This window comes from Rhineura floridana, chromosome 6, assembly GCF_030035675.1.
Source record: "Rhineura floridana isolate rRhiFlo1 chromosome 6, rRhiFlo1.hap2, whole genome shotgun sequence".
NCBI lineage: Eukaryota > Metazoa > Chordata > Lepidosauria > Squamata > Rhineuridae > Rhineura > Rhineura floridana.
The window spans coordinates 40,700,782-40,715,102 of NC_084485.1; the positions used below are offsets into that span (position 1 = coordinate 40,700,782).

Sequence of the window (14,321 nt, forward strand, 5' to 3'; positions counted from 1 at the left end):
CCAAAATGGCACACTTTCTTCCTTGTGCAGGGGCCTTAGAGGCTAAAGAAACGGCCAAGTTATTCATAAAAGAAGTCTACCGGCTGCATGGATTGCCAAACAGCGTAGTCTCAGACCGAGGAACTCAGTTCACAGCCAAATTTTGGAGAGCAATGTGGAAACAGTTGCAGACGGAATTAAAACTCTCCTCCGCCCATCACCCCCAGACAGATGGGCAGACGGAATGCTTGAACGCCGTTTTGGAAAGATATTTACGAAGTTATGTGTCCTATCAACAGACTGACTGGGTATCATATTTGCATTTTGCAGAGTTCGCCTACAATAATTCTCTGCACTCCAGCACTCAACAAACCCCGTTCTTCACTAATTATGGATTCCATCCTAAAGTCTTTCCAAGCAGCTCAGAAGGAATGCTGGTACCGGCAGCTGAGAACTTCCTTAAGGAATTGCAAGCGGCGCAACAGACACTGAAACAGCAGTTAAACGAAGCCAAAACGGAGTACAAGCGAGTTGCTGACCTGCACAGGAAGGAGCCCCCCCCACTTCAACCGGGAGACCAGGTATGGCTGTCCACCCGCTTCCTCCAGATGCCGGGCAAATGTAGAAAATTACAAGACAAGAGGATGGGTCCTTTCGAAATAGAAACTCAAATCAATCCCGTGGCGTACCGACTGAAGCTGCCTGACACGTTTAAAATACATCCTGTGTTCCATCGATCCCTCTTAACGAAAGCCACCCCTCCCAGTGAGTTACGGCCGGAGGAACCACCCGGAGCTCCACTCCTGGTAAATGAGCAGCTTGAGTTTGAAGTTGAGGAGATCTTAGATTCCAGGATCAGACGCCACAAGCTGCAGTACTTGATTCACTGGAAAGGCTATGGGGTGGCTGACAGATCATGGGAAGATGCAGCTGATGTGCATGCTCCAGAATTGGTAAAACTTTTCCATCAACGTTTTCCCCACCGTCCCAAGCCAGACAAGGGGAGGGGGGCACAGCCTGGGAGGGGGGATGGTGTCGGAAGGCAGAGCTGGGGTCCCAATCCCGGGGAGCTGGATCCCGGAGAGTTGGGAGAAGAGTATTCGGATGGATGGCAGAGAGAAGGGGGAGGAACTTCCCCCCTTTGGAGCGAAGACGAAACAGAGGAACTGCCAGTGATAAGGTCGCTTAGCAACGGGGAGCCTGAGCCCTCCCTGGACTTCTCACGCCTCCCCCTCTTTCAGGCTCAGAGCAAGAGGGGGAAGAGGGAGGGCTGCTCACAGCCGGAAAGCGGGGAGGCAGTTTACCATCAGCCTCTCCCCTATCCCCCATCCTGGAATCGGAAACTTCAGAAGAGGAGGGGGTGATGCTTCCCCCCTCACCGCGCACACGCAGACAGCTGAAAAGACAGGAGAGAAGGGGGGGAAGGCGGGCAGTACCTGAGGGGCAGTTAAGGAGGAGCGAAAGATTGCGCGCCCGTTTGGCCCCTTCTTAAAGAACAGGCGGGAAGAAGTCCCTTGCTCTGTCAACTTTCTCCCAATGCCGCAGGACCTGTATCCCTGTATTGCTTCATGAGAAAACGCAGTCTTTGTTTGGACATTACCCTAATAAAACACGAATTAACTACAATCGTTGGTCTGGTTCCTGAGTCACATCCTGGGCCTGACAGGTATTTATCTTCAGTGTTGCAAATAAGTTTGATTCTCAGAGCTAAGCTATACACTATGTTCTTCTTTATATGCTTAGGATGGCAGGATTTCCAGTTTAAATAGATGTGGGCATCAGTTTGCTGTAGAGATCAGTGGCTATTTTGTTGTTTTCAATGGTGAGAAGGGCATCCAGAAAAGGGATGTGCGGATTGTCATTTGTACTATCAAATGTAAACTTAATAGATGGATGGACAGAGTTGATGTAATTTTTAAATTGTTCCAAACTCTCTTTACCATTTGTCCAGACCATAAAGATGTCGTCAGTGTATTGCCACCATATAAGTGGTTTGTTGATGGCCTTTTTGAGAATCTCCTGTTCCAGTTACCCATGAAGAGATTCGCATATGATGGAGCCATGCGAGTCCCCATAGTTGTAGTTGCAGGTAGTGTTCTCCATTGAATGTAAAGTTGTTACAAGTCAGGACTAGCGTAGCTAAATTTTTGAGAACCTCTGCTGGAGGACTGTTCATATCTCTGGTGTTAAGGAACTCATTTAAAGCCTGAATCCCATCATTATGTGGTATATTGGTGAAAAGAGATGTGACATCTAAAGTAGCTAGTATAGTATTGTTGTGGAATTGATACTGCATGTTTAAAGACTCAATTTTAAGCAAGAAGTATATAACAATATAGAGGAAACTGGCAGCTACAGCAAGGTATTAATTATGCCAACCTATTGATCAAACACATTGAATTAATCTGGCCTGATATCAGTCTGCTTGAAAGACAGTGTGCCCCTGTGTTTACATTAATAAGTAAAAACTTTAGCCTTTCACAACATGCAAAATATCTCCTTTTCGCAGCTTTAGGAATTACATTGTCTGCAGCTCTGCCTTGTTTGGAAATTTGAGGATGAAAACAGCAAATGGCAATATAGATAGATAAACTACTGGGCTAAGTTCAAGGTTCTGGTTTTGGTCTACAAAGCCCTGTATAGCTTCGGACCAGGATACCTGAAAGATCATCTTACCCCTTATATACCTGGTTAATCAATGCGCTCTGCAGGTGAGGGCCTCCTGCAGATACCATCTAATCAGGAGATCTGTTCCACACAACATAGAAAGCAGATCTTAATGTAGTGTCATCCACCCTTTGGAATTCCTTCCCCTTAAATATTAAACAGGCACCATCTCTGTTACCTTTTCGGTGCTTACTGAAGATCTTCCTATTTCAAAAAGCCTTTTAAGTAGAGACCTAAACCCAATAGCATCTGTGTTGGAATTGCTTTTTTTTTAAGCTTTTTTAAATAAGATGTTTTTAAAGATGTTTTGTATTTTAATGTCTGTTTTTATGTTTTATAGTGTTTTTAGTGTTTTTGTTTCTCACCCTGGGCTCCTCCTGGGAGGAAGAGTGGGAGAAAAAAGTGATAAAACACAATTGTCTTATCCTAAGACTGTCAATGACTGTCAAACATAAGAGCAGAAAAGTATTTGATGGTTACTGTCTGGTTCTTTTACTTATTCTGATAAAAAAGAAATTGTGATTCCTAACAGTAATAAAACCAATAATTGTTTATAACCCTTTCAGTTTGGTCACAGCTTCTATTCCTGAAATATAAAAGGCGTGTACACTCCCCACCTCAGTATAGACAATATATTCATTATGTCAGAATGCATGCGGGAATGGGGAGGGATTGCATGAACCCAGCCTGTATGCATAATCAGAACATAGGGATGGGCTAGGTTCAGCTCAGTTTGAAAAGGTATGAATGCAACTCTCCATGTCTCTGTGCTCTGCCCTGGAGACTCTCTCCAGATCACATCTCTCTCTCTAGGTCACTTCAGTCATTGTCCCTGCTCTGTGTCCTCCTCGTCAGGCTTGTATGTATTTGTGAACTGTGGTAATACCTATTCTTTCAAAGAATATAGCAAAGTACTGTATCTCCCAAATTTCAGTGCTAAGGTGAGAGAGCATGAGCATGAGACCTGCTGGATCAGGCCAAAAGCCCATCTACTCCAGCATCTTGTTCTTACAGCAGCTAACTATGTGCCCATCGGAAGCCCACGAGGATGGCATGAGTGCAAGAACACTCTCCCCTCTGGTATTCCCCACAGGAGCAGCTTGCCAAGCTGGTGCTCCTGCACAGTCCTTACTTTGCCACTGCTTCTGCTGGAGGCTCTGGCTCTAACTCTGCTTCACCAGGTGAGCCCCTCCTGGCTCCTTAGCAACTGGTATTCAGAAGCATACAACCTCTATTGTGACTGTATTTGGCGCAACCCATTTTAAAATAGGAGTCACATACATACACACACATTTCTGTTGTATGGGATTGCAAAATAGGAGAAAATCTTATTTGGGCAAATGCTGCCAGTGTCTGTTCCTCTAAACCTACTACATATGGCTGCTCACTGAGCAAAATTGATCAGAATGTTTATCTGGCTCATCTAGGTGTCTGTCACACAGCTTCAACATGGCATACAAAAGAAAAGGAGGGGCGAAACTAACTTCAATAGGTGACTAGTGAGGCAAACCTTTCCAAACTCAATCTTCTGTGAACTGCAAGAGGCCAGCAGAGAAATGTGTTTGTAGCATGACTTGGCAGCAGCATCGGAACTGAAAATGTCAAGAGGGCTGCATTTGATTAAAAAATTACTATGCCTGACTGCTGAAATAGATATTCTTTCTTCTCTTTCTCTGCCCCCTCTCCCAATCTCTTATTACTTTTTCACTGGTTTTCCTGAAGGCATGCGTGCACACTTCCACAAAGCAGAACTTTAAAAAGAATTAAACTAACAGTTCTCATTATTTTTATTGCTAGAGAGGTGTGTTTTTTGTCACATCGATACAACCATAAAAGGGAGAACTTTAAATGCCCTTCTCAGAATATGCTGCTTTTGGTTTCCGTAGTTGTATTTCTTTTCTTACTCAGATGCAGAGCCAAAGACATGGGAGCCACTTCTTGCATTGCAATCTCACACCACGTACAGTACGTACGTGTGTGTGTGTGTGTGTTTGAGAGAGAGAGAGAGACAGAGAGAATAGTTCAACCATGCATATGGGTCCAATCATGTGAGTCTTTCCCACCTGATAAGTGGAATCAAAAATAAAAAATCCTCATGCATATGTCAGTAGGGTTGCCAGCTTCAATCCCTGAGACTGGAGAAATGGAGTTTGAAGAAACATTTGAAGGAAGGAAGAGAAGAAGTAATCTGACATATAGGGTTGCCAGGTTCAATCCCTGAGACTGATCCTGTATCTTTAGACCTCTTGGTTGCCAGGCCCAGCCTCCAAGATGTCTTCTGTATCTTTAAAAGTTGTGCAGGGGGAAGGGAGGATTCCACCTTGTGGTTTTTCCTATTACAGGGTTGCAAGAACACCTGCACTTGGCTGACTTTCTCTTCTCCTAAAGATATAGGATCAGTCTCAGGGATTGAACCTGGCAACCCTATATGTCAGATTACTTCTTCTCTTCCTTCCTTCAAATGTTTCTTCAAACTCCATTTCTACAGAAATGTCATTCCTGGAACAAAAAGATTTGCTATCATGTTGCTCAAAACACATATCTCTATGCACAACTAAATCTTCCTTTCTTGTTGGGGAAGCAAGTTCTTTGGGGACACTGGATGACTGGGAATGTAAGGGCTTTTCTTCTGGATAGTGGAGGCTCCCTGGAAGGGAAAACAGAACCTTTGGAACTTATCCCAGAAAAAGTATTATCATTATTGTAGTAGTAGTGGTGGTGGTGGTGGTGGTGTGTTTGGTTGCTGGTCATGGTTGTTATTATAAAATAATAACAGAGAAAATCACAGTCATGTTACTGAAGGCTATCCCAGAAGGAAGAGAGGAAAAGTGGATGAAAAAGTCAAGCAAGCTGTGTGATGTTCCTATATTAGTGTAAATAGGGTAAGTGCTGGTTGTATAGGAGATACATGGTAAGTAGAATGAAAGAGGAAGGGGGAGTGAATGGGCAGTAGAATGCTGGATGATTGGCTGAATGTTTAAAATGGCTGACAGTATAAAAGGAAGAATGTCAGGTAAATCTGGGTGGATGTGGTGTGGATGTGAGGTGGACGTTGGTGGACTTGAGAGGGTTGTTTTGGTGGGTTTTGAGAGGAGATTGTGTGGAGAGTTGGTGGATGTGAGGAGAGGGTGGAGTTCGGATTAATACTAAGACCAGTACCTCAGGAATAGATGTAACCATATGCTTAAGTGCCTTTTAAAGAAATCTTGTTATCTTTGTTATTTAATAAATATATTTGGTTTACCAAAGGCCTGATCCTTGGCTGGGGTTTCACAGACCAGAAGGGAGGGCAAGGTAAATACCAAGGCTGAAGGGAAACAAATGGTGGCAGCGGTGAAGAGAATAACACCACAAGCAGTCTGAGTAAATCAAAGGGATTGGGACAGCTTTAGCACTCAGTCACAGAGGTAACCAGATAGAGAGACTCAGGCCGAGTCTCTGGGACTACTGGTTATAGGACGTGACTGGTGGTGCTGTCTAGCAGGGGGATCTGTTGAGATCTGTGCTAGAGCGGGGAGAGAAACCATATAAAAGGACAGTCCGGACTGGTGGAGTCCCTGGTGGTGCCTAGAGACAGGCAGTAACCACGAGCAGGTAGGAACCTGACAGGGAGAGCCAGGGAAGGGCGTCACAAGCTGCACCCAGGCAGAGAGGGGGGGGGGAAGTGAGCCGAAAGATCAGCAGGAGAGAGTGGAGAATAAAGATGAATGAAAGAGAGAGGCTTTACATATCCTGCAATATTCTGAGTCCCCACAAAGGAAGGGAGAGAAAGATCCTTAGTAGCACCCTAAATCCAAAAGGCAGGGAGAGCTGGCATTCCCAAGTCGCATTAGAGCTAGGGACAGGCGAGGATATTGATGACACTGGATTTGGTGATAATTCACAGGTCCACTATCTTTGTGGACTGATCCTGAAACCTGCAAGCTTCTGTTGCTTTTCCTGACATTGGATTTTTGCCACATCAAACGCAAGTTAATTGATAATTCTGCTTTGCATGCAAACTTGAAACTGACTAGGAGAAGGGAAGGATAACATCTCTGAAACTGCTTGGCACGTTTTTGCTGGCTAATTCCCTCCTTAACGGTGCCCTGGGTGTGAGTGAGCATGTATGTGAGCTTGTATGAATGTGTGTGTGAACTGCATTTGGCAGGGACGGGAGTGGCGGCTGCATCACAGGTGGCAGAGGCAGCACATACCACATGCAGCGTATGGGGCAGCTGTGACCAAGAATGGAAGGAGGGGAAGAGAAGGGAGACACAAGCTGTTTGGATGGCTGATGAGAGGATAGAGGGACAGGCAGGCAGAAGGAGAGGAGTCCAGCCTCTGCTTCTACATCTTTCAGTATGTTGCTCCCCCTAGCACAGCCTAGCAACTGCAGTCTCCTCTGTGGACAGCCTCCACCCCATATGTTTTGAATGACAGCCATGCTGGAAAGTTGATGGTGAGAACACAACAACAGTTCTAGTTAGATGTCTGTGCCTATCCAAGAAAAGGTGGGGTGTGTGATTGGCTACATACATACACTCCAACTATTTACTGGGAACAGTCTCTTATTTATGGTATATGTCTGGTTTACAGTATATCCAACGGCTGCATGAATCGGAGTAAGCTTGTGCAATTGATCCTCTGCTATGCCCTTCCCTTTGAAAAGCATATCTGGAGGATCAACAGCATGCACTGTATCATGAAGGCTTCAGTGGAAGCGGGGGGGGGGGAGAATAGCCCCAAATCAGTCAGAGGCTCTTCAGATGAGATGCCTTCGCCCAATTTTGGATGATTTACCCCCTTCTCCAGCAGCCCCAGCAACATAATCCTAGTTTTCATGCAAGCCCTCACCCACCCCCAATCTGCCAAACAGATTGGGGGCAAGAGGGGAGAGGAAATATCAGTATTCCAAGCTTCCTTCTTACACAATCATGGGGTACTGTCCTGTATTTTTTGGAGAGATTTTCATGATATCTTTTAAAAATATTGTTAGTACAAGCTGTTTATATTACCAACAGCCCCCTCCCATTGGTCAGAGGAGAGGATCATGATGGTTGGATGGACCCATGGGCAGACAGGATAGGCAGGGAGAACATGCGTGAAACTGATCGGTCTGCTTTGCTTGCTAACTTGAAACTGAAGAACAGAGGGGGAATGTGTCTGATCCTGATCAGCCTGTTTTGCTTGCTAATGATTTGATTAACAAATTGATAAAAACAATGGATAGCAGGGAAATAAGATAAGTGGACCATAACTGCCTGCCAGTTCAGCAAAATGTGTTCCAAACCAACTCCACCAAGTGCATCCCAACCCTGATTAGAGCACTTATCAGGCAGGATCGTGGGATTCAGAACTGCAAAGACTGGCATCAGCCTGGGGGCTTTAAGAGAGAATTTTGAGCATTGTGAATACCAGGGTATCTGCTGGAAGAAGGTTTCCTTATGGGGGAGATACCAGGGCTATTTTCTTTAAAAAGAGGGTAATAGATACTAGATGGATGTGTTTGGTGCTAGGTGAAATGTCACAAAGGTGCTCAGGGGACTTTGTTATTGTTAATTAATGAGCAGAAGGGTGTTCTTATTCAGTTGGGGTTCAGCAGGGGTGCTTGCTTTTAGCATGCCCAAGAGTTCCATTGCGTGGGCCCTTAGGGTTTAGGACACTCTCTTTTCCTTATAATTGAGGGTGGAAGCTACTACAGCGTTCCTGTTCTTTATTGCCAACACTGGCCAGCTTAGCAACAATGGATATATAAGGTGAACACTGACAGACAAAATGGAAGTTTAGGAACAGAATGGAGGCAATCTGGCAACAAAACTTGGAACTGAACATAGTGGCCACATTTGAACAAACCCAAGTTGGCTTTGTTTTGTTTTTATTTATTTTTTAAAAAAACATAGCTAACGTTAACCACAATTTGCCAGTTTGGGCAACAGAAGAAACTGTGGTTAAGCAAATGTTTCTGAATTCCTCCTTGCATCCATGCTAGAGGAATAGAGGATATAAGGAGTGCACAAGCCCTAGGCTCATTTAGTGTGAAGTCTGAATGTGGCCAGTGTCTCCAAGTTCTATTGGAGTAGAATTATGCTCTCCACCCCATTTTCATGCAGTAATTTACACATTGTTACAAAGGGGAGACAAATGCAAGTGAAGGGATTTGGGTTTGATGAACTTCTCTTGCCTCAAGGTTCTTAAAATAGTTGTTCTTAAAAGGGCAGTTTACAAATGGCAATACTTTTCAGCATGAACCACTTTCCTCCATGCTGTGCTAGATCAGTGCTATCCACGTGGCACTGAAATCAAGATTTTCATGATCAGAGCCTCAGCAGCTGTTATGGTGTCCATTCTTTTGCTCTTGGGTATGGCTGAAGATGGATGCTATAGCATGCCCAATAGCATATAGCATCTGGAGGAAGGGGAACACTGCTGGTGTAATCCTTGGTGGTTCCAGTCTGGGGCACTGGACAGGTCATCAACCTTAAGCAGAAATTCCATGTTTGAAGGTGGGACTTTGTGATCCCACACCCTTTTAAGAGAATGGGATCTACATCCCAGGGACTGATTTATAGGCATGTGACCCACAACTGCTTAGCGGGGCTGTCATGGGATGAAACAACAATACAAATAGTACATCTTCAGTTGTGAAGTTGGGAACTCTGTCCTGCTGTCCTGCATTCTGTTAACTTTTTTTTCTTTTTCTTTCTATTAATGAGGAAAATTTGCAACATCAATGCCCATTCAAAAATTGGTTTTCACTGGAGTGATTAGATGAGATACAAATTTATAGTCCTAAATTACAGAGATAAGCCATGCATTCAAAGCATGCATCTAAGTTGCAAAATGGGCTACAAATGTAGTAAAAAATTAAGGCATTCAAACAGAGGGGGGTGTTAAAGAAGCTCCTCCCCTGAGGCCATCCCTGCTACATCCTTTCTTTTTAGCTGGTGAAAACCCACAGTAAGCAATTACCTGCTCAGTTGCTAATTGCCGCAGTCTGGTGGAGAAGCCCACTTGTTTGTGTGCCAGTGGACTTTGGCCTTTTTCAGTGATGTATTACAATATATCAGTACAATATAATCAATAAATTTAGATGTGTTATAAAGGCTACCAGCGTCATAGTGCTTGTATGTGCCAATGGGACAACCTGTCCACTTGATAAGAGGTTTGTACAATGTGTATGCACTTCATGCTTGGTGTGAATATTTTACTGTCAGCTAATTTGAAATCCAGGGTAGAAATTTTGAAAATAGTAATAAATAACCTTTAAGTAAATAATCTTTAAGTAGTGGTAGAGGTAGTGGATGCAAATTTATTTGTAGCTCTTGTAATTTTGATGTCTTGCCTATTTCAGATAAGTGCCAACATAAAATAATAGGTTTTGAGTTCTTGGAGATGAATACCTGTTTTGTTTTTTGACTGCTGGGCAGATTGTTTAGAAGTATTGGATTTTCATTGTACTATTGTTTCAGGGGAAGATAAAGAAAGCACTGACCTTATTTTATCTGCTGTCCTCCCTCTCTTTGTTTCCCATTTATCTCTAGGCTCCTTCATGATGGTGAACAGCTCTGGGAGAGCATCTGGGCAAAAAGCACACTTGCTTTTACCAACACTGAAGGAAAATGACACACACTGCATTGACTTCCATTACTACCTGTCCAGCAGAGACCGCTCCAGCCCTGGATCATTGAACGTTTATGTGAAGGTTAATGGTGGACCTCAAGGCAACCCTATCTGGAATGTGTCTGGGATTGTTACAGAAGGTTGGGTGAAGGCAGAACTTGCAATCAGCACATTCTGGCCACACTTTTATCAGGTGCGTTTGAGATCCTCCATCCCAAAAGAGTTACGCCAGATTAATAATAAAAAACAAAATACATGGTGTGTGGTTTTTTTAAAAAAATGAATCAATAAAACATTTCAAATATAAAAAAACTAAAAGTGCATCTAAGGAAAAAAAAATCTAAAACAGCATAAAATATTTACCCTTTCCACACAGGATAAGCACCAGTAGTAACTAAAAGCCCAACCATCAGTGCTGTTCAATAGTAAAATTGCTCTAAACTGTCAAAAAGTTAAATAAGCATCAGGTCTGGCTAGCAGTACTGAGATCCTGTAACCCCAGACACCTGAGGATATTCAATCTTTTGAGGTAGATCAGGTTTTGATGTGGGTGTGTTTTTCTTCTAGAGTCAGCATATTCCCTTAAGCTATTCTTTTCATCTTCTCCCTAGGTGTTTCATGAATTTTCACATTGTCCCAAATTGGACATCAAAGTCACAACTTGGTCATGTTGGGACATCCCAAAATCCTAAAGAATGACTAATAACGCATATTACATAACTTGAAACAACATAATACTCACAGTAACATATATAAAAACCTGCCTAAACTGAAAGAAATATTGTATGCTACATCAAATGCATTTTTTTAAATTAGGCAGATGCATATGAATTAGAAATGAGAGATACATCCATTTCATTTCTGATTATTAATCCTTTACGCGTAATTATATTTTGACAGAACATTGAAAGGTTATAAATGAAACAAATGAGAAAGCTGACATGCTTTCTTTTTAAACTGAAAGGACTTCATTAGGGTTTTTTTAAAAAAAAACTAATTCCAACCTCAGAATATTTATAAATACAATAACTAAGAAATTTTAATGTTTTTAAAGCTCCTCATGAGATTAATTGGCAAACATTATTCCTCCATTGCTTTCAGATTAATGCCTCTAAAGGGTGGAGGGTTAATTTTTTTTATAGGGCATCAAGAGGGTCTCCATCTTGATTTATCTTACGTTTCAGCAACAGCAAAGCCACCTTCTGTGATCCTTGCTGGTTGATCTTTTCAGGGCACAATTAATTGAGTACTCCTGCTGAAAACAAATTGCCCTTAACCATTAAGCTCCCTCCTTCTCTGTAATATCTACAGCAGCTGCCACCAACCTGGTGCCTTCCAGGTGTTTTGTACTACAACTGTCACTATTCTCAACCAGGCTGATCTAGAGAAACTCACAGTGATGCAACTACACACTGTGTTTCTGCACCTTCATTGGTGGTAGCTAATGATGTGAAACAGAGGCAAGGAAATTCACTGTGTGACATGATGTCACCACACTGTGAATGCAACTAGATGTTACATGAGACGCCGTGTGTTCTATAATGCTTAGTTACACCCTTTATTTGGTTTTTTTGGGGGGGATTCCTGCCATTCAGGACCAGGTTTCCAAAGGTACTTTGCATCTATTCTAAGTTCATTTCTCCCCCTTTCCCATGATTAAGTATTTTACTACAACTTTTGCTGTCTGGGCCAATAATCATGGCAACATAGTCTGATTATGGTAACCATATATTTCTCTTTCCTTTGTTACCTCACTGTTCAACCCTTACATAAATATGGGGTTTAGGCATTGCGGAGGCTTAGATGCTGAGATTAGAGCTACTATAGTGAGGCCAAGGGTGGGACTAAGGCTACCTGTCCACTTACCTGTTCTGAGTCTCATGGGCTGCGTGGAGAACTTATAAGGGACTCTGCCTAAGCTTTAGGTAAGTATGGTCATGCAAGCTCAGGCACCAAATAACTCCCTTGTTTCCAAGGTTGTGGAGATTCCCTAAACTGTGAGCTAGCTCAGGGAATGCACATCCCTGATTCTGTGGAAACTTAAATGCCAGCTTTTAGGTGCTTTTTGAATACCTTTAACACCTTGCTGACCTGTGATTAGTATCTGGAGTATGAGAGAAAACCAGAGGAACACTTTTGCTTTTCATAAGATTTGCTTGGCTATTTGACAAAAGGTCCTCCCGCATCAACCATTCCAATCAACATTTATGAAAATACATTTAGCTGTAAAGCTCCCTTGCCCAGTCCGGGGGGCAGGGGAGAGGTATTTTAAAAAAGCCAAGATATATATTTAAAAGAAATAAAAATGGTGTGACCCCCCCTTAACTTAAACTGAGTGATTTGTCAGCGCTCATCTTCCAAATACCTGCTTGCCATGAGCATAAAACTCTTGAGAACAGAACTATGCATTATAGAAAAGCACAGACACCGTATTAGGACACTCAGGAAATGTGATCAGTATCACATTAAGCCCAGAGAGTTTACCCATGCTTGTTTACCCACCTCCATCATCATGCTGCCCAGTGCCTCTCTCCTCCCAAAGCTTTCCCAAGCATTTGTACAGCAGTTTGCAGCCTGCCAATGGTTGTGCCTGCAAATTAGAACTGAGAGCACATAGGATTCCAGCTCCTAGGGACAGTCTGCTTGTATTTGGTGCCTGCCCCACTGCAGATGTCCTCCCAAATGTATGGACAGCATGAGGGAGGTGAGGGCTCTGAGCAAATGTGGACAACAGCACTCCCTAGCCACATGCAGCGATAATAACAATAATTTGAATGCCCAAATAGGGCTAGAGAATTTGACCCAAATGGGTGTCCAGTGTGGAGTTTTCCCTCCCTAAGTATTGTAGTTTATAATACTTCATGACCTGACATGGTTATGCGGTGCATTTCTCATCTCCCCACTGGCTGCCAGTGGTGTGGGCAGGGAGATGTTCAATGTAATAACATCTGGGTACCAGGTAAGTTGTACCGTATGCTATGAAAGAAGAGGTGAATTTACAGGGCCACCTTTTTTGGTGGGTTTATTATAATACATAGGCTGCAACCTCAGTATAAACCCAATTGAATCCAGTAGGACTTACTACTGAGTAGACATGTTTGGATGTCTGTTAGTTCTGCCACTGCAATCATGGAGCTTAATTATTTTTGTTAGCATTTCACTCAGATTAAACTATACCTGGTTTCATGCTTATGCTTGCTCTTAAGAGCAAAGTGATATAAGTACAATAAATAAATAAAAACATAGGCTTTTCTCAAACACAAGTGTGATAACTATTTGGCTATATTCTTTTCATTGGAGACATGCTGGAATAGGACGTTTGCATTTTTCTTCCCTGTGTACTCATGAATCAACACTAGAGGGGTTAGTTTGGCTATCCTATGAAAACATCAATACCTGAGTTATGAATCTCTGTCACCAGATTTTGAGCTTGAACGTTTTCAGCTTAAGCAATGTAAGAAAGAATAGATAAGAGATCCATTCAGATAGTTTACTTAAGCAGCTTGTTTTCCCCCTATGTATTTCAGGTGATATTTGAATCGGTTTCGTTGAAGGGACACCCTGGGTACATAGCTGTGGATGAAGTCAGAGTCCTTGCCCATCCATGCAGTAAGCACATGTTTTCCCCCTTCCTTCCTAACCGTAGTAATGTGTTACACTAGGCCTTGCATCAAGAGGAGTAATTCACCCAATTCAATCAGTTCCGAAACATCTTCTTTTATCCTTTCCAAATGCTTACAGAGTGGAAGCAATCAGCCCTGAATAAATACATAATTTATCAAGTTGTGCAACAGACAGAACTGCTACAAATGTGCAGCCAGTGCCAAAATTCTAGTCCGTTATTAAGGAGATATAAAGCCCTGATTGTTAGCTCTGATTCAGACCATTGAAGAGAAGAATTACAGGGCTCTGATGGTGTCCTATAGAACTAAGTTAAAGAGAGAATTTTGGGATGGTGGGTGGGGAGCCTTCATGCACAAACTAAGCAAATTAGTGCAACATTCACTGTGGAATAAATGCCTTGGAGTGTATTTTCTTTAAAGGAATGTAAATCTTTTCAGTGGTTCAATGAA

At 42.8% G+C, this 14,321-nt stretch overlaps 1 protein-coding gene across 21 annotated transcripts in view; it reads left to right on the plus strand.

Moving 5' to 3' along the window:
• Positions 1-14,321, plus strand: part of PTPRT (protein tyrosine phosphatase receptor type T) — a 977,341-nt gene that overhangs the window by 352,617 nt on the left and 610,403 nt on the right. For all 21 annotated transcript variants that reach the window (XM_061631522.1, XM_061631524.1, XM_061631514.1 and 18 more), the window contains 2 exons: positions 10,170-10,441; positions 13,776-13,857. In XM_061631522.1, the coding sequence (XP_061487506.1) occupies positions 10,170-10,441; positions 13,776-13,857 (354 nt within the window). The remainder of the gene's footprint in view (positions 1-10,169; positions 10,442-13,775; positions 13,858-14,321) is intronic.